The sequence below is a fragment of the Oncorhynchus tshawytscha genome, linkage group LG34 (genome assembly GCF_018296145.1).
Source record: "Oncorhynchus tshawytscha isolate Ot180627B linkage group LG34, Otsh_v2.0, whole genome shotgun sequence".
In the NCBI taxonomy this organism is placed as follows: Eukaryota; Metazoa; Chordata; class Actinopteri; order Salmoniformes; family Salmonidae; genus Oncorhynchus; species Oncorhynchus tshawytscha.
The window spans coordinates 10,768,159-10,791,515 of record NC_056462.1 but is presented as its reverse complement, the minus strand read 5'-3'; the positions used below and the strand labels follow the sequence as shown (position 1 = coordinate 10,791,515).

The 23,357-nt window shown below is 43.1% G+C and overlaps 1 protein-coding gene across 1 annotated transcript; it reads right to left on the bottom strand.

Annotated features, from left to right (window-relative positions):
• Positions 1-258: 258 nt before the first annotated feature.
• Positions 259-21,739, bottom strand: LOC121841782 (zinc finger protein 90-like). Its single transcript, XM_042311902.1, has 6 exons — positions 21,091-21,739; positions 20,360-20,490; positions 19,279-19,446; positions 13,858-14,022; positions 5,798-5,909; positions 259-1,673 (listed from the first exon to the last, which is right to left on the bottom strand). The coding sequence occupies exons 1-6, from the start codon at positions 21,365-21,367 to the stop codon at positions 718-720; spliced, it is 1,809 nt and encodes a 602-aa protein (XP_042167836.1). The 5' UTR covers positions 21,368-21,739; the 3' UTR covers positions 259-717.
• Between the last annotated feature and the right edge of the window lie 1,618 nt (positions 21,740-23,357).

Genomic DNA, 23,357 nt, shown 5'->3' with positions numbered 1-23,357 from the left:
GCAGACAGTAAACACAAATTGAACAGAAGATTTATATAAGAAACTTTACCGTAACACAAACATAATATTATAAAATGTTAACCACAGTCAAGCCCATCTCTAACACTGTGATTCAAGTACCTAACACGATGGAGCCAATGTAGTTTATTATATAAAAAATGTACATATGTGAATTAAATATAATGTTTGTTTTGACTGAGATAAAGGAAACTCAGTCCCTGCAATGATACAAAAATAACAAAGTCAGTCAGCACAGAGTCAATTTTGTGTTATTTAATTTCAATCAAATAGTCCTACACTCACTGTGAATTACAGTACTTTTATTGCATAAAATGATACGTGACAAGTAGAATAACTTCTCATTATGGTAACACTTGACCTTTTCTGTAAATCTGGTACCCTCACTTTGATCAAATTACATTTAGAATTACTTTTGAAAAGGATCAAACTTTACACTGCACACAAACAGTACAAGGTTGTCACTTTACATCAATGAAGCATTTGTACAGACACCATCACACCAACCATCACCATATCATCTACTCTGTCTCATCACTCTCTTTCTTTCCACAGTTCACCTCATCCAGTTCCCTACTACATCCCACACTAACAGAATGAACTACAAACTATCTAGTACTAAATCAAATCAAATTATATTGGCCACACACACGTTTAGCAGATGTTATTGCAGGTGTAGCAAAATGCTTGTACTATACATTACATGTCACTATACTTTATACATGGGTCGTGTGCATTTTCTGCTGGTGTATCCTGACATATCTCCTCTCTGAGAACCTCTTCCCGCAGTGCGTACAGGCGAACGGCCTCTCCCGTGTGGACCTTCAGGTGCACTTTCATATTGTGCTGGTGGGAGAACCTCTTCTCACACTGTGGACAGCTGTAGGGTTTCTCCCCTGTGTGGACCCTCTGGTGCCTCTTCAGGTGGGTCGATCGGGAGAAACGGGCACGGCACAGGTGGCAGCCGAATGGTTTCTCCCCCGTGTGTATCCTCTGGTGGATCTCCACCTGTTTGGGGAAACTGAAGGCTTTCCCACAGAACGAACATGGGAAGCGCTTCTCTTTACTGATTCCGACTCTACTACTGTCATTTGTCAATGGGCTTGTGTAGCCATTTAGTGTTGAAGCATTGTCTGAGGTCTGGTTTAACATGAGGAGAGTGTGAGGAGGATGAAGGCCTGGGAGTGTCTGTGTTGTCACAGGGTCCATGTTCCAGTTGATAGATCCTATAGAAGGCAGGATGAAGGAAGCACCTGTTGGAGGGTTAACCTGAGGCACCATCAGTCTCTCTGAATCACAACTATAGGAGCAGGACGGAGCATCGCTAGCGGAGTCCGTGTCTGTTCTCTCCAGCCGCATACGGACACCTCCCTGTCCCCGTAGACCAAATCTACGCCTCGCTGTGGTCTCAGCCAGTCTGTTGTCATAGAGACTAAGTTCAGTTGTTGTTTTGTGTTTGTCTGTCTGTTTCTGGTTGTGGTTAACAGTATTGATCCCAGGCCCAGAGTTGAGGACGCTGTCCCACCCACAGACCTCTACTATGTCGCCTCTGGTCCTGGCCTGCTCAGTGACGTTCTCCCCTGGTCCCTTAACTGCATCGGTCTGGGAATCCAAAATGGCCGTCCAGTCTCCTCTGTTAGCCTCCAGCCAACCACCTGAAGGTAGAGGTAACAAAACAGATTTTACAAACATGACAGAGAAAACATAATGTTGTGACTATAACTACTGTTCCCTGTAGGAGTGAAACTGGATTGATTCCTTCCATTTAATACTGCTTTTCATCGAGCCCAGGAACGGGTGGCGCGGGGCCAAACAAGTGTTGTACCTCATTTCTCTCCATCGGGGAACTGTATTATAGCGATAACATTACGTTCCCTTTTAGTCAGTCCACTTCAGTATAACATACTATGGGGAAATAGAATCACGCCCCATGCAGAACCCAACGGATACTAAATGAAACAGCTCATGGCAGACCACCCAGACCTGGGTATTGCGCACACGGCGCGCTGCCTGGTTACTTCCCGTCACAGCCGTAAGCACACTGTGGGCTACACTGGGAGCTGTGATATCCACGCAATAAAATATCACGTCTATCCTGATGTCCAACTCGCCTCAGCACAAATATCTCCTCTAGTCAACCTTTTAAACAATGCCCAAGACGCTGCCAGACCTCTTGTGAAGTGGGAGCTGCCACAGCTAGGTAACCCTTGCCGCTATATGCCAGGGCAATAGCCTCCACAACCCAGTGGGAGAGACTCTGCTTAGAGAGCTCCTTGCCACGAGCTGGATTAGCAACACATACAAAAAGCTGGTCACGTAACCAGATATCCCAGATCAGTTCAAAGTACGTGAGTAAAGTGCACACCGGACATGTTACCTCTTTTGCTCTTCAGAAGCAAAACGAGGAGGTGAAAAGGGACATGACTTTCAGGGAGGCCATATTGTCACCTTAGTCGCCCAAGGCGAACGGAGTCCAGGAAGAGTGTACGGATAACGCGTGAAAGTCCATCAAGTTTAACTGAGGCCAAAGCCGAGACCTTTTCTAGGAGAGGATTTTCAGATCCACTGACTCCAGAGGCTCAAAGAGGGCAGCACATAGTGCCTCTAAAACCAGAGCCAAGTCCCATGTGGGCGCAATAGGTTTAGAGACCGGTCTGAGACTATGTACACCTTTCAGGAACCGCACAATCAGGGGGTGGGCCCCTGGTGAGGCTCCGTCAATTCCCAAATGACACGCCGAGATAGCGGCCATGTACACTTTTAAATATTGAGAATGCCCGCCCCTGCTCAAAACGCTCATGCAGGAACATAAGGATGTCCCTCCAAGAGCACTTATAAGGAACAAGTCCTTTATCTTGGCCCCATAGCTCAAACGCTTACCACTTATACGCATACAGCCCTGTCGTGGAGGGCGCCCTTGCAAACTGAATGGTAGCAATAACATTTGGCGGTAAACCTCTAGCCATCAGATTGGTCCAGGCCCATTGGAACCGAATATGCGGCCTCCCGTGCCAAACCTGCCTGTGCGCCTGGGACAACAATTCCCTGCGCAACGGGAATTGCCACAGGTCCCCACCTAAAAGACGAATGATGTCCGCAAAACCAAGGCTGCCTGGGCCAACGGAGAGCCACAAGAATCAATGGTAAGCCCTCCCTGCACACCCTCTCCAACGTGTGCTGAATCAGAACCACTGGCGGAAACGCGTAAAGGAGGGTGAGGCCACTGGTGCACCAGAACGATCGTTTCCAACTGGGCACTCTGGTCCCTCAATGAGAACTAGGCGACATGGTGCGTTTTCTGGCGATTCATAAAATCTATGGCCCTAGTCTCCACTCCTGAGTGCCAAGTACACTGTCAGAAGTTACAGGTAATAGATATGCCGGGCTCTATGACACCGTCCATACTTTACGAACTGCCATCCATTTTCGTAACCAGGAAATAGACTGTACCAGCTGTCCTGAGCTTCCAACAGATAAACCACTCGTTCTGCCTATTCTGGAGCAGGAAGGATATTTCCTCCCTTAATACTGGCACTGAGGCCAGGAGAACAGTTGATGTGATGACGCCGCAAAACGTGGGGGGGGGATTCGTACAAAGAATTGTAGTCTGTAGTCACTGTTCACATGACCCAGGGCGACACTGCGCATGTGCGCCATTGGTCAGAGCAGGCAGCGAGTCTCCTGTAAAGTGCCATCTGAGGGGGCATGATGCCCCCAGTAGTGGCATGGGAAAAATAAGTTTCCACCACTCTTAACAAACTTGTCTGATTGTGGAGGGGTATGTTTTATTGAACTCACATGTGGAATACACAACACTCTTGAAACTCACAAACAATGGCATTGAAGCAATGTGTTTAGGTGGAAACGTTTACCTGAAGTATCCTTCCCCGCGCCGTGGCAGGACCATGTCACCCCTGGCCAGGCAAACAGACGTTGCGTCTGGCAATCAAGCCAGTCCAACCCTGTGCTGGGCAGGGCCCCCGGGACAGCCCGTTTAGCAGGCCCAGCATCCCCAAAGGACTTCAAAGGGAGAAAAGCGCACTGCTTGAACTAGGCGTACATGGCCTCCAGGGCCGAACCGGACATCCCCGGAGGACATTTGTCGGTCCCTCTCTATCTGAAAACGTCAAATACGATAGTGTGCCACCACCCTGCTCTTCCCGAGTGCCAGAACGGTGCACCGGGACATGCACAGAATGAAGTCAGCCGTAACACAAATCTCATCCAGGAGCTCTGCATGGGGCTTTCCTGCAGCCAAATAAGTGCCCAGCTCCGGCAGCAACTCTGTCTGGTAGATCTGCAGTACAGCTACAGACGACAGAAATCAGCCACCCCCTCGGCACGATACATCTTATCCAGCTGACCAGCTGAAAAACGACAGTGCTTGTTAGGAAGTGTAGGATCTGCATTAGCCACACCCTTGTTATCCAATAGGCTAGGTAGCCAGGTAGCTTGCTATAAACTAGACGCGTGTGCACCAGCCCAGCCCCGCCCAATCCATCCCCTCCAGATCCATGAAGGGGGCATACCATGCAGCATCAGCTTAGCTGAATGCGGGTTGGACCAGGTTGTCGTAAATTCTTCGAAATACAGAAACAGGGGTAGGTGGTGCTTGACTGTGGCAACCACAGGGGGCAGGTACTTCCCACCGAACCTTGATAACTTCTGCCGCGGGTGTGAACATGGCCACTTCAACTCCAAATGTATAGCCTGCAGCACAATTCTATGAACAATGTGTTGGATACCAGGGTTTCCCACACTACTCACGTAGCGTTAGGGGGTTGCTGTCCCGGAACTAAGTCCTCTTCCGAGAAACTCCTGGAGCATCCAGAACACAAAGTTGTCATCCGAACCTGTGCCCTGTATGTCATCATGGGAGACAAACCAGCCAGCTCACTACCTCCTAGCTGGGAGGCTAGTTCCACCAAAGCCCCAAGTCTCTCTCTGCTTCCTGCACCTTAGTCCCAGGCGAGGTCCCAGCATCCGGGAAAGGAAAGTCGCCATCGGTAACTCCAAGATTTTTCAAGAATTCGACATGTCTTTCCAGGGAGTTTGCACGCAGTATGTGGCAATGCGCACACGGACTGGTTCGAGCGAGGGCCACCTGAGCTCCAAGCCGAGACAAAATACACATAAATCGTGAGTATCTTTCAGAGAAATAGTATAACTGCATGACTGGGGGAAATGTACACATCGTCGTCTCGGTCTCTTTCTTAACCGTTTTACTCATTTTCTTCTAGCAAATTGAAGCATAACTAATTGTTTGTGATCAGGAAACGTATGATAACAAATACAAACTAAAGCACACAACGTCCAGAGGATGAGCACGCTCTACCACTATGGGACAGTTTAGTTGGCGCAACATAAGTCTCGTTTTCCAATTGTTTGTTTTAGTAGTGTGAATCCTTCCTGTTTACACCGAGGTAAAGAGCAGAATAATTGAAGGAAGGAATCTGTGCCTCATGCTTATCACCTGTGGAAGGCGGGGCTTCCAGCGAGGCACGTATTTCATTGGCCTTGTCAGGCGTGATTGTAGATCTTTCAACCGAAGTCGCGAGAGTGCGACTCCCCATAGTATGTTGTATTGAAGTTGACTGACTAAAGGGGACTCATTTAAATGTTTTGAGTCAATTACTTGGTCAAGTTCGTACATTATAATGTGTGTTTTTGTATATAAACATAAGTTGTATTGATTTCATTGTATAAATGAAGAAATAATAATAACCAGGTGCATCACTATTCTATTACTGTATGTAGGCAATATGTATTTATCCAGTACCTTGCTCCCCCATCTTTAGTCCACTCAGCAAGTCAATGCTCTCTGATCCATCTTCTATTGTCTCCTCTTTGACCAGCAGCAGATCAGGCTTCCCATCCTCCATGTCTACTGACTGTAAGAGATATAGAGTGAGAGGATGTTGGATCAATAAATCTGCTATGAACATCTTCTGATTGGGCAATGAAGGATTGCTATGATTACTGTGCAAAATTGTTTATTTGACACGATGCAAATGTATTAGTTGATTTAATTACATGACACTAAAATGGATTGAAAAAGTCCCACACTTAAGACAAAATTTAATCAAGACCTGGGGCGTCTATCAATTCATATTATGCTCTATCGTTTATTTCGTTGTGTCGCAAATCACACTCTTTACGGCAATTGGACATCGCTTTGCCGTGCGGAAGGAAATTTGCAACACAAACAAACATGGAAGAGAGTGAACGCGACACAAAACACGGAGCTCGTACCTAAATGAGGGGCAACTTCGGTCGCATGGACGTGGTTTGGGTATGAAAAATCTGACAGGCCGGTCCCAACAACAGGCTCAAACACCATTAAAACCTGTTAGGGAGGCTGCAAATTTTCACAGCTTTTTGTTAAAAATCGCGCAAGATTTCAATGTCCTGCTACTCATGCAAGGAATATTGTAAATGCATATGATTAGTATGTGTGGATAGAAAACACTCTGAAGTCTCTAAAACTGGTTAAATCATGTCTGTGGCTATAACAGAACAAGTTTAGGAGACAAAATCGCAAGGAAAACTGTTGACCAAAAACACACAAAAAAAAATCATCCGCCAGTCTCTGTATTGTCTATGGCAAGGGAAAATAGATAGAGCCCCGTTTACAATGCCTACAGCTTCCACACGATGTCGCCAGTACTGGCAATTCAGTTTTAGTTTATCCTTGGTGGGATGACGAATAGGCACTTCCTGTCTTGGGGTCCACCGAAGGAAGTTATGAAAGGGAGAATATGGACGATGATTTCAAGACTTGCTGCTATCGAATACAGATCGCCCCGTGATCAATTTGATCGATTATTAACATTTATTAATACCTAAAGTTGGTATACATGGACGGATTTAATCGAAAAAACTACCCAATTGTGATGTTTATGGGACATATAGGAGTGCCAACAAAGAAGCTCGTCAAAGGTAATGAATGTTTTATATTTTATTTCTGCGTTTTGTGTAGCACCGGCTACGCTAATTATTTCTGTTTACGTCCCATTTGGTTATTTCGGGGGTTGCATGCTATCAGATAATAGCTTCTCATGCTTTCGCCGAAAAGCATTTTACAAATCTGACATGTTGGGGGGGACAAAATGGCGCCGTAGAGAGAACACGGTGTTTCAGCGAGCTCTCGTGGCATTCGTAAATTTATATTCTTACATTAATCTCCTAGCTTGAAAAGGTGGTAGAATTGGCTAAATAAGTTACCATATAATGAGTCTTGACGACTATTTCGCAAAAATCTCCGACAACATGCCCAATAGAACTACTAAGAAGTCGGCCAAAACCACCACCCCTGTGGATGTGCATGAGGAGCTAGCTAACGTTAGCGAAGCTAACACCATTGCGGATCCAGGCACAATGGACCTGATGATTCAAAAGATGACTGATAACATTACTAAAGTGATCAATGCTAAGATAAGAACGGTCTTGGAAGCAATAGCAGGCCATTCAGCTGAAATACAGAGCGTTGTGAAACGTGTTGTTGAGGCGGAAGGAAGAATTGCTGCAGTGGAAACTTCAACTACATCTATGGACGCTAAGATAAAAGCACTTGAGAAACAGGTGTGCGAAATGGCGGAGCACATTGACAACTTGGATAATCGAGGACGCAGATGCAATATTCGTGTTGTGGGACTCCCGGAAAATTCTGAAGGGACACGTTCAGTAAAATTCTTTGAGAAATGGATCCCTGGCTACCTACAAATGGACACTAAGGCTGGTCGTGTGAAGCTGGACAGAGCCCATCGCTCTCAAGCACCGATACCCGGTCCCAATCAGCGCCCACGGCCGGTGGTTATAAAGTTCCACAACTTCACCGACAAGCAGCGCGTCATGGATGCGGCTAGAAACATTGGCTCTGATGGTAGTCAACATAAAGGTCCAAATGTCTCATTCTTCAATGATTATTCCACAGCGGTTGTACGAAGACGCAAAGCGTTTGATGAGGCGAATTCTCGACTCAGGAGAATGAAGATGGACTACGCAGTGTTGTACCCGGCCACATTGAAGATTATGGTCAACGGATCACCTAAAAAGCTCTACACACCTGAAGAGGCTGCTGCGTTTATTGACTCTCTCGGGTAAATAACTTTAAGCTGCACCTCCACAGCATTGAATAACTTTGTTTATTTTTGGTTGAATCTGATCATGAAACAGTGGTGTGAGTCCTCACGTACTCCGGCTCAGTAATATTCGTATCTTTATTATTTTTCTTGCTAAAGTAATAGCCGCTATAGCTCAGGCTGAGATATGTGTGAATCCATATTGGTGCCCAGGCTTGGTTTTAGGTGGAAGTGCCTCAATCTTCTTCTATTGATTTTCTTTTCCATATATATAAAGGATGAGGCTATTGAGCGGCAATGCGGACTTAAGAGTCTACATTGGAGAGTTGAAATCCCCTGCATGTTAGCTAGTGGGAAAACCCCCTTTTGGATCTTTACATGTTTAATTTTTGGGTTTAGTATAGTTCGAGTTCAGGGTTCATATTTTTTGTTTATGCTCAGTGAGATAGAGGAGAGTTCAACACATGGAAAAAGGTACCACCCCACTTTTACAGTAGGATCCAGTCTGGATATTGAATGGTCAAGATACAATGGCAGATAACAGACTGCGTGTGTGTACGTGGAACATTAGAGGGAGCCATAACCCCATTAAAAGGAAGAAAGTACTGTCTTTTTTGAAAAAATAAAATATTGATATTGCCCTGTTGCAAGAAACTCATTTGGATGATAAGGAGCACCTGAAATTACAACAAGGGGGTTTGGTCAAGTGTTTTTCTCATCATTTACATCCAGAAGTAGAGGTGTAGCAATTCTGGTGAAAAAGAACTTACCACTTAAGGTCTTGAATTGTGTGAAAGATAAATTTGGTTGCTTTGTTATAATTAATGGTACTTTACAAGGGCAGAACATTTCCATAATGAATATTTACTTCCCCCCTGCTCACCCCCCTGATTTCCTCACTAAGGCATTTCTAGACTTTTCAGAATTAAACTCAGACACTGCAGTGGTTGGAGGAGATTTTAACTGCTTGTTGAACCCCCTTATTGATAAGTTTCCCAGTGGTATAGCTTCACTCTCTCCTCAAGCTAAGTCACTTAAAGTTATTTGTGATGATCTGGGGTATGCGGATGTCTGGAGAGCTTTTCATCCCTCCAACAGAGAGTTCACTTTTTCTCTGCACCTCATGGATGTCAGACTAGAATAGATATTTTTTTATGCCCAAGACGTCTTTGCAGTCTGTTTTATCCGCTAGGATAGGAAGCATAGTCATATCTGATCATGCTGAGGTGATCCTGGACATAAAACTCAACGGGGCATTCAATCGGTCAAGACATTGGAGGTTGAACACAACCATTCTTAAAGACCATACATTCACATCATATTTTATAACAGAGTTTAAAGCATTTTTCTCTATTAACTCTCAATCAACAGATAACCCCTCGCTCCTTTGGGAGACCTGTAAAGCGTATGCCAGGGGTCTGATTATGTCATACACAGCTAATAAGAGACGGAAAAAGCGGGAAAAGCAAAAAATGTTAGAGGTTGAATTAGGAACTAAAGAGAAGGACTACATTAAAACGCCCACTCCTGCCCTATTAAAGGAAATATCAGTCATTAGATCAACGTTAGACTCTCTCCTAACACAGGACGCTGAAAAGAAAATGAGATTTGTCAGGCAAAAGCTATATGAACATGGCGATAAGCCAGGAAAGTACTTGGCATACCTAGCTAAAAAGAGGGCTGACTCTCAGTCAATTGCTACTATTACTGATTCTGATGGTAATCATTTATATGAAAATAAATTGATAAGTGACTCATTTAAGAAATTTTATACAAACCTTTATGCCTCAGAACTGCCAAAGGATGCACCCAAATTAATGGAGAACTTCTTTTGTAAGATTGAGCTCCCTACTATCTCCAAAGAGCAGAGGTCCCTCCTTAATGCCCCTATTACCAAGGAAGAGATAATGTTCGCAATTAAGAATCTGCAAAATGGTAAGGCCCCAGGACCAGACGGGTTTTGTAGTGAGTTCTATAAAGAGTTCCATGGCCTGATCCTTGAGCCATTGCGTGATATGTTTAACCACTCATTTTCAAATGACCAACTCCCTCAAACGCTGAGAGAAGCCAACATTTCACTTATTCTCAAAAAGGGAAAATGTCCAGAGTCTTGTTCCTCGTACAGACCAATTTCCCTTCTGAATGTGGATAGAAAATTGCTTTCTAAAATTTTAGCCACAAGATTAGAGGACTCACTGCCACTAATTGTGAAAGGAGACCAAACTGGCTTCATTAGGGGCCGTAAGTCATGCAACAACGTCAGGCGGCTTCTTAATGTAATTCAAGCCTACCAACAAAGTGCTGTGGATGGTCTTGTGCTCTCCTAGATGCTGAGAAAGCATTTGATCGTGTGGAGTGGTCTTACCTATTATTTGCTCTAAATAAATTTGGTCTGGGGGACAACTTTATAAAATGGGTGAAAGTTTTATATGATGATCCTCAGGCTGCTGTCCTTACTAATGGGCTACGGTCAAATAGCTTCTCTATACACAGAGGTACCAGACAGGGCTGTCCTTTATCCCCCCTCCTCTTTGCACTCGTTATGGAACCACTGGCCGAGGCCATCAGGGTAACGCCTGCTAGACAGGGGCTGCTCATTGGTGATGTTCACCATAAAATAAGCGTGTATGCTGATGATGTCCTGATATTCATCTCTAGTCCCGAGACTTCAATTACATCTCTTATTAATATTATTGAATCATTCAGCGAATTCTCAGGCTACAAGATTAACCTTACTAAGTCAGAGGCTATGCCACTTGGTAGCCTACACTCTGTACCTAATACTTCTCCCCCCTTCCCTTTTAAATGGTCTCCCTCAGGTTTCATGTATCTGGGTATATTTGTAACTCCTAAATTCCAGCAAATGTACAAAGCCAATTTTGTTCCCTTGTTTGATACAATAAGACAGGATCTGGAGCGCTGGAACTCTCTCCCGATTTCTTGGTTGGGTAGAATATCCCTCTTGAAAATGAACATTTTACCTAGACTACTTTACCCAGTCCAAATGATCCCAGTATTACTCTCCAATAAGGTAATAAAGGATGTAAATGGATGGCTAAGTTCCTTTATATGGAGTAAACGCAAGCCAAGACTTAAGATGGCAATATTGCAGCTGCCAAGTTCTATGGGCGGCTTGGACCTGCCCAATATCAGGTTCTATCAATGGTGTGCCCACCTTTGTTATATTTCTGACTGGATCACAAATGATGACTCCTCTATTTGGTTAGACATTGAGACTTCTCTTTCAAAATACCCCTTACAGGATCTTTTATTTTTCAGAAGTTTCAAGTCTGTAGAAGATCACTACAATCATCCCGTTACACTTAACACACTCAAAGTATGGAGGTCAGTTCAACGCTTCCTGGGAAGGTCCAAACTAACCTCTGCTCTTACCCCAATTCTTAACAACCCAGATTTCAGTCCAGGATTGCTGGATGCTGGCTTTAACTTATGGCTTAATAAGGGCATACACAGGCTAAATGACTTATTTGCTGATAAGATTTTGTTGTCATTTGAGCAGATGGTCGAGAAATATCGACTCCCAAAGCAGGACTTTTTCCGCTTCCTACAAGTAAGACATTATATTCTGAAGAACACCACCTTAATTGGTAACCCTGATGTGTCTGTCATTGAAAGAATGCTTTTTTTCCCACAAAGGAAAATGTCTGTAAGTCTGTTTTATGATACTTTAAGGTCCTTTTCTGCTGCCAACACACAGAGGGTGAAACAAGTGTGGGAGAAAGAATTGTCTGTTACTATTGACGAAGAGATGTGGGAGGACATTTGGAGATATGCAAAAACAATATCTATATGTAACCGTACTAGAGCAATCCAATTAAGAATAATACACAGATTGCATATATCCCCAAATCGCAGACATGCTTTTAGCCCCACTTCCTCTTCCCCTCAGTGTCTTAAATGCAAAACTGATACAGGCACCCTAACACATTGTTTATGGTCATGTACCAAAATACAAAGATACTGGTCTGGTGTTCTGCAAGAAATTGAAAAGATCCTAGGGGTTGATCTAGAATTGGACCCAGTTTCTTTACTGTTAGGTCTCCCTAGTAGGCATGTTACTTCTGTCGGTAAAAGGAGGCTTTACAACATCCTTACCTTCGCAGCGAGGAAAAACATCCTTTTACAGTGGATTAGTGATAAGATTCCTTCTATTAAAGATTGGCATAAGATACTATTTGAATGGGTGCCTCTGGAATATCTGACATGTACATTGCATCTAAACCAGACCAGTTCTACAAAGTATGGGAACCTTATCTAAATTACCTAGAACCTGAGGTATCAGCTATTATGCTGCAAGGATTCTCTTAGAATGGTGGGGATCTATGTATTTCAGAACTACACTGTACGTTCCATGTGTGGAACCTAACTTCTTGGTTTAAACTGAGCTTTTTTGTTTAATTTCTGTTTGTAAGTTTGTTTAAAATGTATGTATTGAGAGACGCAATGATGGTGATGGGGTGAGAGAAGCACCGAGCGGGAAGAAGAAAATGGTGTACATATGTATGGGTGTGTATATGTGTGTGCGTGCGTGTATGTGCATGGGTATATGTATGTATGTGTATGTATGTGTATATATATATGCACGTAGATATGTGTAAGTGGGTGCTGTTTTTCTTGTTTTTGTTCTGTGTGCTTTGTCTCTGTTGTATCTCTTAATATGGGTGAAAATTGTGAAATTCCAATAAAAATACTGTTACAAAAAAAAAATCTGACATGTTGGCTAGATTCACAACGAGTGTAGCTTTAATTGAGTACCCTGCATGTGTGTTTTAATGAAAGTTTGAGTTGTATCGAGTACTATTAGTTGGCACTCTGAAATTTCCGCTGATTTGAACCTCTTTTACCACCTACGCAAGAATCCTGTGAAACAGCACGGAGAGAGTCTACGGATGAGACCCAAAAAAGTAGTTGAGTGCTCAAAACAAACCCCCGACTCAGACGTTGCAAGAGGCTTTTGCCTACGGCACACCATGTGGCAAAGAACCACGAAGATAGAAGGAGAAAGCAGCTGCCAATACAACTTACATCTGCAAAGACATGGCCTCAATTTACATGGTGAGAAACAGGGGTTTTGTGAGTTGGCGCTAACACTCGACCCAAGGTACCAACTGCAAATACATTTTATTTGTTGAGCATAATTCAAAATGTAATAAGATATATGCCTTTAAATGTGGTCATTTTATATAAACTATTTATTCATTGAATTTACAGAAAATGAGTATATCGTGATATGTATCGTTATCGGGATATGAAATTACCTATATCAGGATATGAGATTTTGGCCACATCACCCAGCCCTAACCCAAGCCATAAGACTCTTGAACATCTAATCAATTGGCTTCCCGGACAATTTGCATTGAAGCCCCCCCACTTTTACACTGCTGCTACTCTCTGTTAATTATCTATGCAGTCACTTTACCTCTACCTACATGTACATATTATCTCAATTACCTTGACTAACCTGTGGCCCTGTGCATTGACTCTGTACGTTACCCCCTATATATAGCCTTGTTATTGTTGCTCTTTAATTATTTGATATTTTTCAATTTTCTTGTTTTTTTCTCATTTATTTCTTGTTTACTTCAGTTTATTTAGTAAATACTTACTTTTTATTAAAACTCCATTGTTGGTTAAGGGCTTGTAAGTAAAAATGTCACTGTAAGGTGTTGTATTTGGCGCATGTGACAAATACAATTTGCTCTAATACCATTCAGACAGTAGTTTACATTGGGCTCACCTCAGTGAAACTGTGTGTGGTCCTGTGCTGCTCAGCTGGTTCCTCTGTGGGTTGAGGACGAGGTGTAGTCTGGTTGTCCTCCATGACCATGGTCCTCTCAGGGTTCGCCAGACCCTCCTCACACCCCTCCTCCTTCACCAGCAGCACCTCTGGACCCTCCTCCTCCTGGAAGAGACAGGTGATACAGATTACAGACATACACCCCCTCAGGTACATATACACAGATAACACACTTTAATGATGGATGGGCCATACTTGTGAACATTAGAAACAGTTTAAATTCAAACCAGTTGCTCCATCACAAAATGTGCATCAGACAATTAAAATCGTCAATTTACTTGCACGTGATAGAACGCACACACAGATAAACACATTCAACATGGAGTGTTTACCCATCCCCACTATGTTTGAGTCCTATAATGTAGTTACAGAATGACTTCAACGTTGTTAAACCCATCATGGTGGATATAAATATGATGTTATGGGTAAAAATAAGTCAGCTATGATAAGTCAAAATTCATCAGACAAACCTAACTAAACATTTTGAAGTGTACAGTAGGTGTTTCAGACCCCTTGCAAATGTCAATGTTTTTTTTTTAACAAATCACATTTACATAAGTATTCAGACCCTTTACTCAGTACTTTGTTGAAGCACCTTTGGCAGCGATTACAGCCTCAAGTGTTCTTGGGTATGACGCTACAAACTTGGCACGCCTGTATTTGGGGAGTTTCTTTCATTCTTTTCAGCAGATCCTCTCAAGCTCTGTCAGGTTGGCTGGGGAGCTGTGTTCGCTGCACAGCTATTTTCAGGTCTCTCCAGAGATGTTCGATCGGGTTCAAGTCCGGGCCCTGGCTGGGCCAAACAAGGACATTCAGAGACTTGTGCTGAAGTGCATCCTGCATTGTCTTGGCTGTGTGCATAGGGTCGTTGTCCTGTTGGAAGGTGAACCTTCGCCCCAGTCTGAGGTCCTGAGCACTCTGGAGCAGGTTTTCATCAAGGAGCTTTCTGTACTTTTCTGTACAGTCTCTGTCCCTGCCGCTGAAAAACATCCCCACAGCATGATGCTGCCACTACCATGCTTCACCGTAGGGATGGTGACAGGTTTCCTTCAGACATGACGCTTGGCATTCAGGCCAAAGAGATTAAATCTTGGTTTAATCTGACCAGAGAATCTGGTTTCTCATGGGCTGAGAGTCCTTTAGGTGCCTTTTGGCAAACTCCAAGCGAGCTGTCATGTGCCTTTTACTGAGGAGGGTCTTCCGTTTGATCACTACCATAAAGGCCAGAATGGTGGAGGGCTGCAGAGATGGTTGTCCTTCTGGAAGGTTCTCCCATCTCCACAGAGTAACTCTAGAACTCCGTCAGAGTGACCATCGGGTTCTTGTTCACCTCCCTGACTAAGACCCTTCTCCCCTTATTGCTCAGTTTGGTCGGGCGGCCAGCTCTAGGAAGAGTCTTGGTGGTTCCCAACGTCTTCCATTTAAGAATTATGGAGGCCACTGTGTTCTTGGGGACCTTCAATGCTGCAGACATTTTTTGCCTCGCCACAGTCCTGTCTCGGAGCTCTAAGGACAATTCCTTTGACCTCATTGCTTGATTTTTGCTCTGACATGCACTGTCAAATGTGGGACCTTATATAGACAGCGGAGTGCCTTTCCAAATCATGCCCAATAAATTTAATTTACCACAGGTGGACTCCAATCACGTTGTAGAAACATCTCAAGGATGATCACATTGAAACAGGATGCAAATGAGCTCAAATTTCGAGTCTCATAGCAAAGGGTCTGAATACCTACGGAAATAAGGCATTCATGTTTTTCTATTTTTAATATGATGGCAAAAATGTCTAAACCTGCGTTCGCTTTGTCATCACGGGCTATTGTGTGTTGATTGATGAGGATTTTGATTTAATCAATTTTTGAATAAAGCTGTAAGTAACAAAATGTGGAAAAAAGTCAAGGGGTCTGAATACTTTCCGAATGCCCTGTATATTGTGAACACCTCCCCTATCCTGGACTTCCTGACGGGCAATCCCCAGGTGGTGAGGGTAGGCACATCCACCACACTGATCCTCAACACGGGCGCCCCTCAGGGGTGCGTGCTTAGTCCCCTCCTATACTCCCTGTTCAACCACGACTGCATGGGCGCAAACTACTCCAACACCATTAAGTTTGCTGACGACACGACGGTGGTAGGCCTGATTACCGACGACGATGAGACAGCCTATAGGCAGGTCAGTGACCTGGCAGTGTGGTGCCAGGACAACAACTTTTCCCTCAACGTCAGCAAGATAAAGTAGCTGATCGTGGACTACAGGAAAATGAGGGCCAGCACGCCCCCATCCACATCAACAGGGCTGTAGTGGAGCGGGTCGAGAGCTTCAAGTTCCTTAGTGTCCACATCACTAATGAATTAACATGGTCCACACACACCAAAACAGGCATGAAGAGGGCACAACACCATTTCCCCCTCAGGAGGCTGAAAAGATTTGGAATGGGCCCTCAGATCCTCAAAAAGTTATACAGCTGCACCATTGAGCACATCTTGACTGGCTGCATCACCGCTTGGTTAGGCAACTGCTTGGCAGCAATAAGACTGATATTACCTCGTCCCCCTGTACATTGACTCGGTATTTGCACCCCATGTATATAGCAAAGTTATCGCTACTCATTGTGATTTTATTCCTTATGTTCTCTTTATTTGTACATTGTTCTCTCTGCATGGGAAGGGCCCGTAAGTAAGCATTTCACTATTAGTCTACACCTGTTATTTACAAAGCACATTTTATGTGACATAACATTTGATTTGTAGGTATATTCAGTTGGCCTTAAATGTAATGGTTATAAAGCGCTGTTGGGTGTATGCAGAATAGGGTGAGATCAGATGTGATGTAAATTAAAGAGAAGTGGTGTAAAGTACTTAAGCAGTACTTTCAAGTATTTTTACTTAAGTGTTTTTTTGGGGTATCTGTACTTTAATATTTATATTTTTGACAACTTTTACTTTTACTCCACTACATTCCTAATAAAAATAAATGTACTTTTTACTCCATACATTTTCTCTTGACACCGAAAAGTACTTGTTACATTTTGAATGCTTTGCAGGACAAGAAAATTGCCTAATTCACACACTTAACAAGAAAACATACCTGGTGGACTCACTAAACACATGCTTTGATTGTAAGATACTTAAAGTATATTTAAAACTAAATACTTTTAGACTTTTACTCAAGTAGTATTTTAGTGGGTGACTTTCACTTGATTAATTTTCTATTAAGGTATCTTTACTTTTACTACAGTATGACCTTGGGTACCACCACTGCTAAAGAGAGCCTCATTCAAAGTCTTACAAGTCCCATTTTGTGTTTATTAAAAAAACATTTTAAATACACCATATGAAAATTGCAATGTGTTGGTCCCATGTTTCATAAGCTGAAATAAAAGATCCCAGAAATTGTCCATACGCACCAAAAGCTTATTTGTCAAATGTTGTGCAAATTTGTTTACATCCCTGTTAGTGAGCATTTCTCCTTTGCCAAGATAATCGATCCACGGACAGGTGTGGCATATTAAGAATCTGATTAAACAGAATGATCATTACAAATGTGCACCTTGTGCTGGGTACAATAAAAGGCCACTCTAAAATGTACAGTTTTGTCACACCGCCACAGATGTCTAAATTTTTCAGGGAGAGTGTGATTGGCATGCTGACTGCAGAAATGTTCACCAGAGCTGTTGCCAGATAATTTAATGTTCATTTCTCTACCATAAGCCACCTCCAACGTTGTTTTAGAGAATTTAGCAGTACGTCCAACTGGCCTCACAACCACAAACCACATTTAAACATTGCCAGCCCAGGACCTCCGCATCTGGCTTCTTCACATGCAGGATAGTCTGAGAACAACCAACTGGAAAGCTGATGAAACTGATGAGTGTTTCTGTCTGTAATAAAGCCCTTTTGTGGGAGAAAAACTCATTCTGATTACCTGGGCCTGGCTCGCCAGTGGGTGGGCCTATGCCCTCTCAGGCCCATCCATGGCTGCACCCCTGCCCAGTCATGTGAAATCCATAGGGGCAAATGTATTTATTTATAAATTGACATATTTTGGTATATGACCTGTAACTCAGTAAAATCTTTGAAATTGTTGCCTTCATATTTTTGTTCAGTGTAAGTAGTTGAATGTAAGCAAAGAAATAGACATTGGTGAACATCATTTAACCTACACAATACAAACACAATATGTAACAGACCTTTTAGGCTTATATATCACACAATATCTGGATGCAATATCTACCCAGGAATGTTCAACACTGAAATCTGTTACTTTTGTTATTCCAAAGGCATCTGTGGATCTTTTCTGCTGACAACACTGAAAATTCATCTTTGTATTTAATGCAGGGTTTGATCTAAATGTCAGAAGCTATTGAGTGGAATGGTTACTTTCTATGTTATAGAGTGGAATGGTTTTTCTGCTGGTGTATCCTGAGGTAGCTCCTCTCTGAGAACCTCTTCCCGCAGTGTGTACAGGCAAATGGCCTCTCTCCCGTGTGAACATTCAGATGCATCTTCAGATGGTGCTGGTGGGAGAACCTCTTCTCACACTGGGGGCAGCTGTAGGGTTTCTCCCCTGTGTGGACCCTCTGGTGCCTCTTCAGGTTGCAGGCCTGGGCAAAGCGCATGTGACACTGCGTACAATTGAAGGGTTTCACCCCTGTGTGGACCCTCTGGTGGATCTCCACCTTCTGGGGGCAGCTAAAGCCTTTGTTACAGAACATGCAGAGGAACCGTTTCTCTTTAACGTCTGTTGTTGCTCCCCCTCCCTGAGCCTTGGCCCTTTGAACCTTTGAGTTCAATAGCTGATCGAAAAGGACGCTGCCATGTGAATCAGATGGTGCCATCGATGTGGACACTGGGTCGCGATCCCTGAGTGCGTGTAAAGGTGAGTGGGTCGCGACATTAAGATTTGTCTCTAAGCTTTCCCTGTAGTCTAAGAAGTCACTAGTGTTGCCCTGCGACTGTCCATCTCCTAAATGAGTCTGGTCTTCATTCCATGTCAGAGGAGCGTCACCCTCCACTTTCACAGTCATCTCATCTACGACCAGACTCTCTCCTTTCTTATCTAGGCACCCTTCAGAGTATACACTGCTACTGTACTGGTTCCAGTCTCCTCTCATTGGATTAGTCTGTGTATCTAAGCCCACAGGCATGTCACCAGGTATCATCTCTGTAGCGTATGAACAGGACGGATCATTGCCAGTCTGAAACGTGTCACCTGAGTCCTGATGGGACAGATCCATCCTCGAGCTGGGGTTACCATAAAGTAAATACTCTGAGCGGGGAGCAGGTGGACAGCCCAGTCGCCCCATTAAAGTCTCTGTATCGGTCTCTGACTTGAGGATGGCGTTCAGCGTTCCACTGACCTCCGTGATGCTACGTCGGGGCCTGGGCAGCTCTGGGGCAGTGATGGGGTCCTCCGTGGCTACAGGGGGGGCTACTCCAGCCACTCCAATCTGGGTGTCTCTGCTGTGCAGTGGGTCTTCCTCTCCATCAGACGTCTCCAGCTTGACCCCAGGACTTGCATCTTCAGACTGACAAGAAAAAAGGAGGTAATTACCGGTACATGAGTAGAATTGGATAACAATGTTGTAGGGAAGTCTCACAAGCTCCCCTATGGCAGATAAATAAGGATGTACATGTAAGCAAGTGAATAGCTGAGGGGAGCCTTTCTGAAATAAACTGGCCACATTTGACGTACTGTAATTTTGATGTAATCAGGGTCTAAAATGAACACCCACCAATTGTGTGTAGATTTTGACATTGGCAGGTAAGAATGTCTAATTCCCCGGCCACGTTGGCGGGTGGTCACACTCAGGGCTCTACAGTGCAAGTGTTTCATAAAAATAGTCAAGTAAAGTATGGGCACAAATGCAAGTTGTGATTTATAGCTAAATAAATGCTGCAGTAGCTGTTTTGAAAATATTTCTGCAGTTTTGTTTCATATCTGGTAATGCACAAAAATCTGAATCCAAACGTTATAGCTATCCCACCTTGCAAAGCAACACTGCCTGTCTGGGGGGGGCTGTGGGCAAAATGCTGAAAGATTCATTTTTAGAAGAAATGTGCTCATCCTTAAATGTTAGACTACTTAACTCAAAAGTCTACTAAAATGAGACTTTGTCCTTGTGTTTCTTGTCTATTTACATCGTTTTGTTCACAAGCTAGGTTGCTTTCAATGTTTGAGTTTGCTACCAGCTAGCAAAAAGAGACATGGTCATCTCTACTAGTGAGTGTCTCTGTTACCAAGGTAACCTTAAAGGGGCAGTTAAACATTTTTGCCTTTACTAAGCATGCTCATCTGTATTTTTTATTTTTATAAAATGGTGCAAAAAATATTTTGGCTGGTAGATTAAAAAAATGGTAAGAAATATATCTACCTGCCACAGTGCCAAGTATACATTTTTTGTAAGTTTTAGGCCCTGGATGTAATACTATTACACTAACCTCTATCACGATAACGTGCTGGGTTGAGGTTCCGCTCCCCTCATCAACAGTGATGGGTTGGTCATCTCGCCATGTATTGTGTCCTGCTGGCTTCACAAAGCCCCTGTGGCCTCCAGTGAGATGTCCTTCACCTGAGAGTGATTGGTGGAAAAGAGATGGTTAGGTTAGCTACTGTAAATGCTCAATGCTATATTATACACTGAATGTACAAAACATTAGGAACACCTTTCTAATACCTTTCTAATTGCACGGCCTTTTGCCCTCAGAACAGCCTCAATTCGTCGGGGCATGGACTCTACAAGGTGTCGAAAGCGTAATAGAGCTAGGGTTGGCCTGATATTGAAAGACCAATATGGGATTCATGATTTTAGGTCTTTCAGAGTGTATGTCACGGTTTCTCATACATTTTCACACTGGGCGCCTTTCCTTCGACAGGCAGACCATTTGGATCTTTTTGAGCAAAATGTAAGTATACCCACTTCTCCAAGCACCACTGGAGATACTCTTTATAGATCAAGTGATTATGTTCCATGCATCATATTGTTTTCAATGAGCAAATAATAGGAAATGCAGTAAATATGAGTGTCTTTGCGCAAGATACTGTAGCTAGCTAAGTAATCAGGATAACTATTGCATACCTTCTCAAAACGGACCAAGACCAAATTCTGGTTAACACATCTAAAGTAAATTGGAAACGGTTGACAGAAGACCCCCACCCATGCAAAATGTACCTCTTGTCATTCCTCTGTATTGGTCGAGGATCTTGACACTACTGGGGCGACTGGCGAGGACGCGCTCTCGCATTGTCTTCTCTGCGCGCTCCCGTGCCACCTTCAGTTCGATTAGCTGAAGTTTCCTCTGCAATGCCCTGTTTTCTTTCTGGCTTTGAGTTATTTCCAAACGAAACACTGCATATTCGTCGTCTACGAGTTTACAGATCTCTGCCACGGCTGCATTCGCTAGAACCTCCATGATGGAGGCTATTTGAGTGTGAAAACCCGTTGCCATTGTTAGCAGCTAGCATTACTTACTAGATAACGTTAACATCTATCCAAATCCTGTCTCCAACGCGAATTAAATATTATCTGGGGTAAGTATTTAGTGCTGTGCAGTTAAATTCGTCATATTTTGAATTCTATGGTTATTAAAATTTCTAAATGACAAACGCAAAAGTGAAAATTGTTCTTGGCCATATTTACTTCCGTTTAGCCATTGGAATTTGGTTGGCGGATCGCATCCAAATTTTAGGTGCCTACACCGCCACCTACAGTACTGGAGTGTGAGGCCAGGCCTACCAACATAAAATGCTATCTTTTAATTTAACCTTTATTTAACTAGGCAAGTCAGTTAATTAAAAACAAATTCTTATTTACAATGACGGCCTAGGAACAGTGGGTTAACTGCCTTGTTCAGGGACAGAACAACAGATTTTTACCTTGTCAGTTCGGGGATTCGCCCAACGCTCTAACCACTAGGCTACCTTAATTAATCCTGGTCCTCTAAGAAAGTTACATATAGCCGTAGACACCTACACTCATTAAAAACCCATTACCCCATTCCACTACTTTTATGAAAACTTGAAATCAGCCCTAATTAATCGGCCATTCCGATTAATCGGTCGATCTCTAATTCAGACCACTTGACTTTTTCCATATTTTGTTACATTACACCCTTATTCTAAAATGGTTTTAATTATTTTTTCCCTCATCAACACAATACATCATAATGACAAAGCAAAAACAGGTTTTTAGACAAAAACAGAAATACCTTATTTACATAAGTATTCAAACTAGAGGTCAACCGATTATGATTTTTCAACGCCGATACCGATTAATCGGCAGATTCTTTAAAAAAAATGTTTTTGTAATAATGACAATTGCAGCAATACTGAATGAACACTTATTTTAACTTAATATAATACATCAATAAAATCAATTTAGCCTCAAGTAGATAATGAAACATGTTCAATTTGGTTTAAATAATGCAAAAACAAAGTGTTGGAGAAGAACGTAAAAGTGCAATATGTGCTATGTAAGAAAGCTAACGTTTCAGTTCCTTGCTCAGATTATGAGAACATAAGAAAGCTGGTGGTTCCTTTTAACATGAGTCTTCAATATTCCCAGGTAAGAAGTTTTAGGTTGTAGTTATTATAGGACTATTTCCCTCTATACCATTTGTATTTCATTAACCTTTGACTATTGCATGTTCTTATAGGCACTTTAGTATTGCCAGTGTAACAGTATAGCTTCCGTCCCGCTCCTCCCTGGGCTCGAACCAGCAACACAACGACAACAGCCACCACACTGAAGCAGCGTTACCCATGCAGAGAGCAAGGGAAACAACCACCCCAAGGCTCAGAGCAAGTGAAGTTTGAAACGCTATTAGCGCGCGCTAACTAGCCCACCAGCCTCATCTCGGGAGCTGATAGGTTTGAAGTCATAAACAGCGCAATGCTTGATGCAAAACGCAGGAAAGTGCTGTTTGAATGAATGTTTACGCGCCTGCTTCTGCCGACCACCACTCAGTCAGATACTTGTATGCTCAGTCAGATTATATGCAACACAGGACATGCTAGATAATATCTAGTAATATCATCAACCATGTGTAGTTAACTAGTGATTATGATTGATTGTTTTTTATAAGATAAGTTTAATGCTAGCTAGCAACTTACCTTGGCTTACTGCATTTGCGTAACAGGCAGTCAGTCTCCTTGTGGAGTGCAACGAGAGAGGGGCAGGTCGTTATTGCGTTGGACTAGTTAACTGTAAGGTTGCAAGATTGAATCCCCCGAGCTGACAAGGTTCAAATCTGTCTTTCTTCCCCTGAGCGAGGCAGTTAACCCACTGTTCTTAGGCCGTCATTGAAACTGAAACTGACTTGCCTAGTTAAATAAAGAGTAAATAAAGGTGTAAATAATCAAATACAAAATACAAAAATCGGCACCCAAAAATACTGATTTCCGATTGTTATGAAAACTTGAAATCGGCCCTAATTCAAA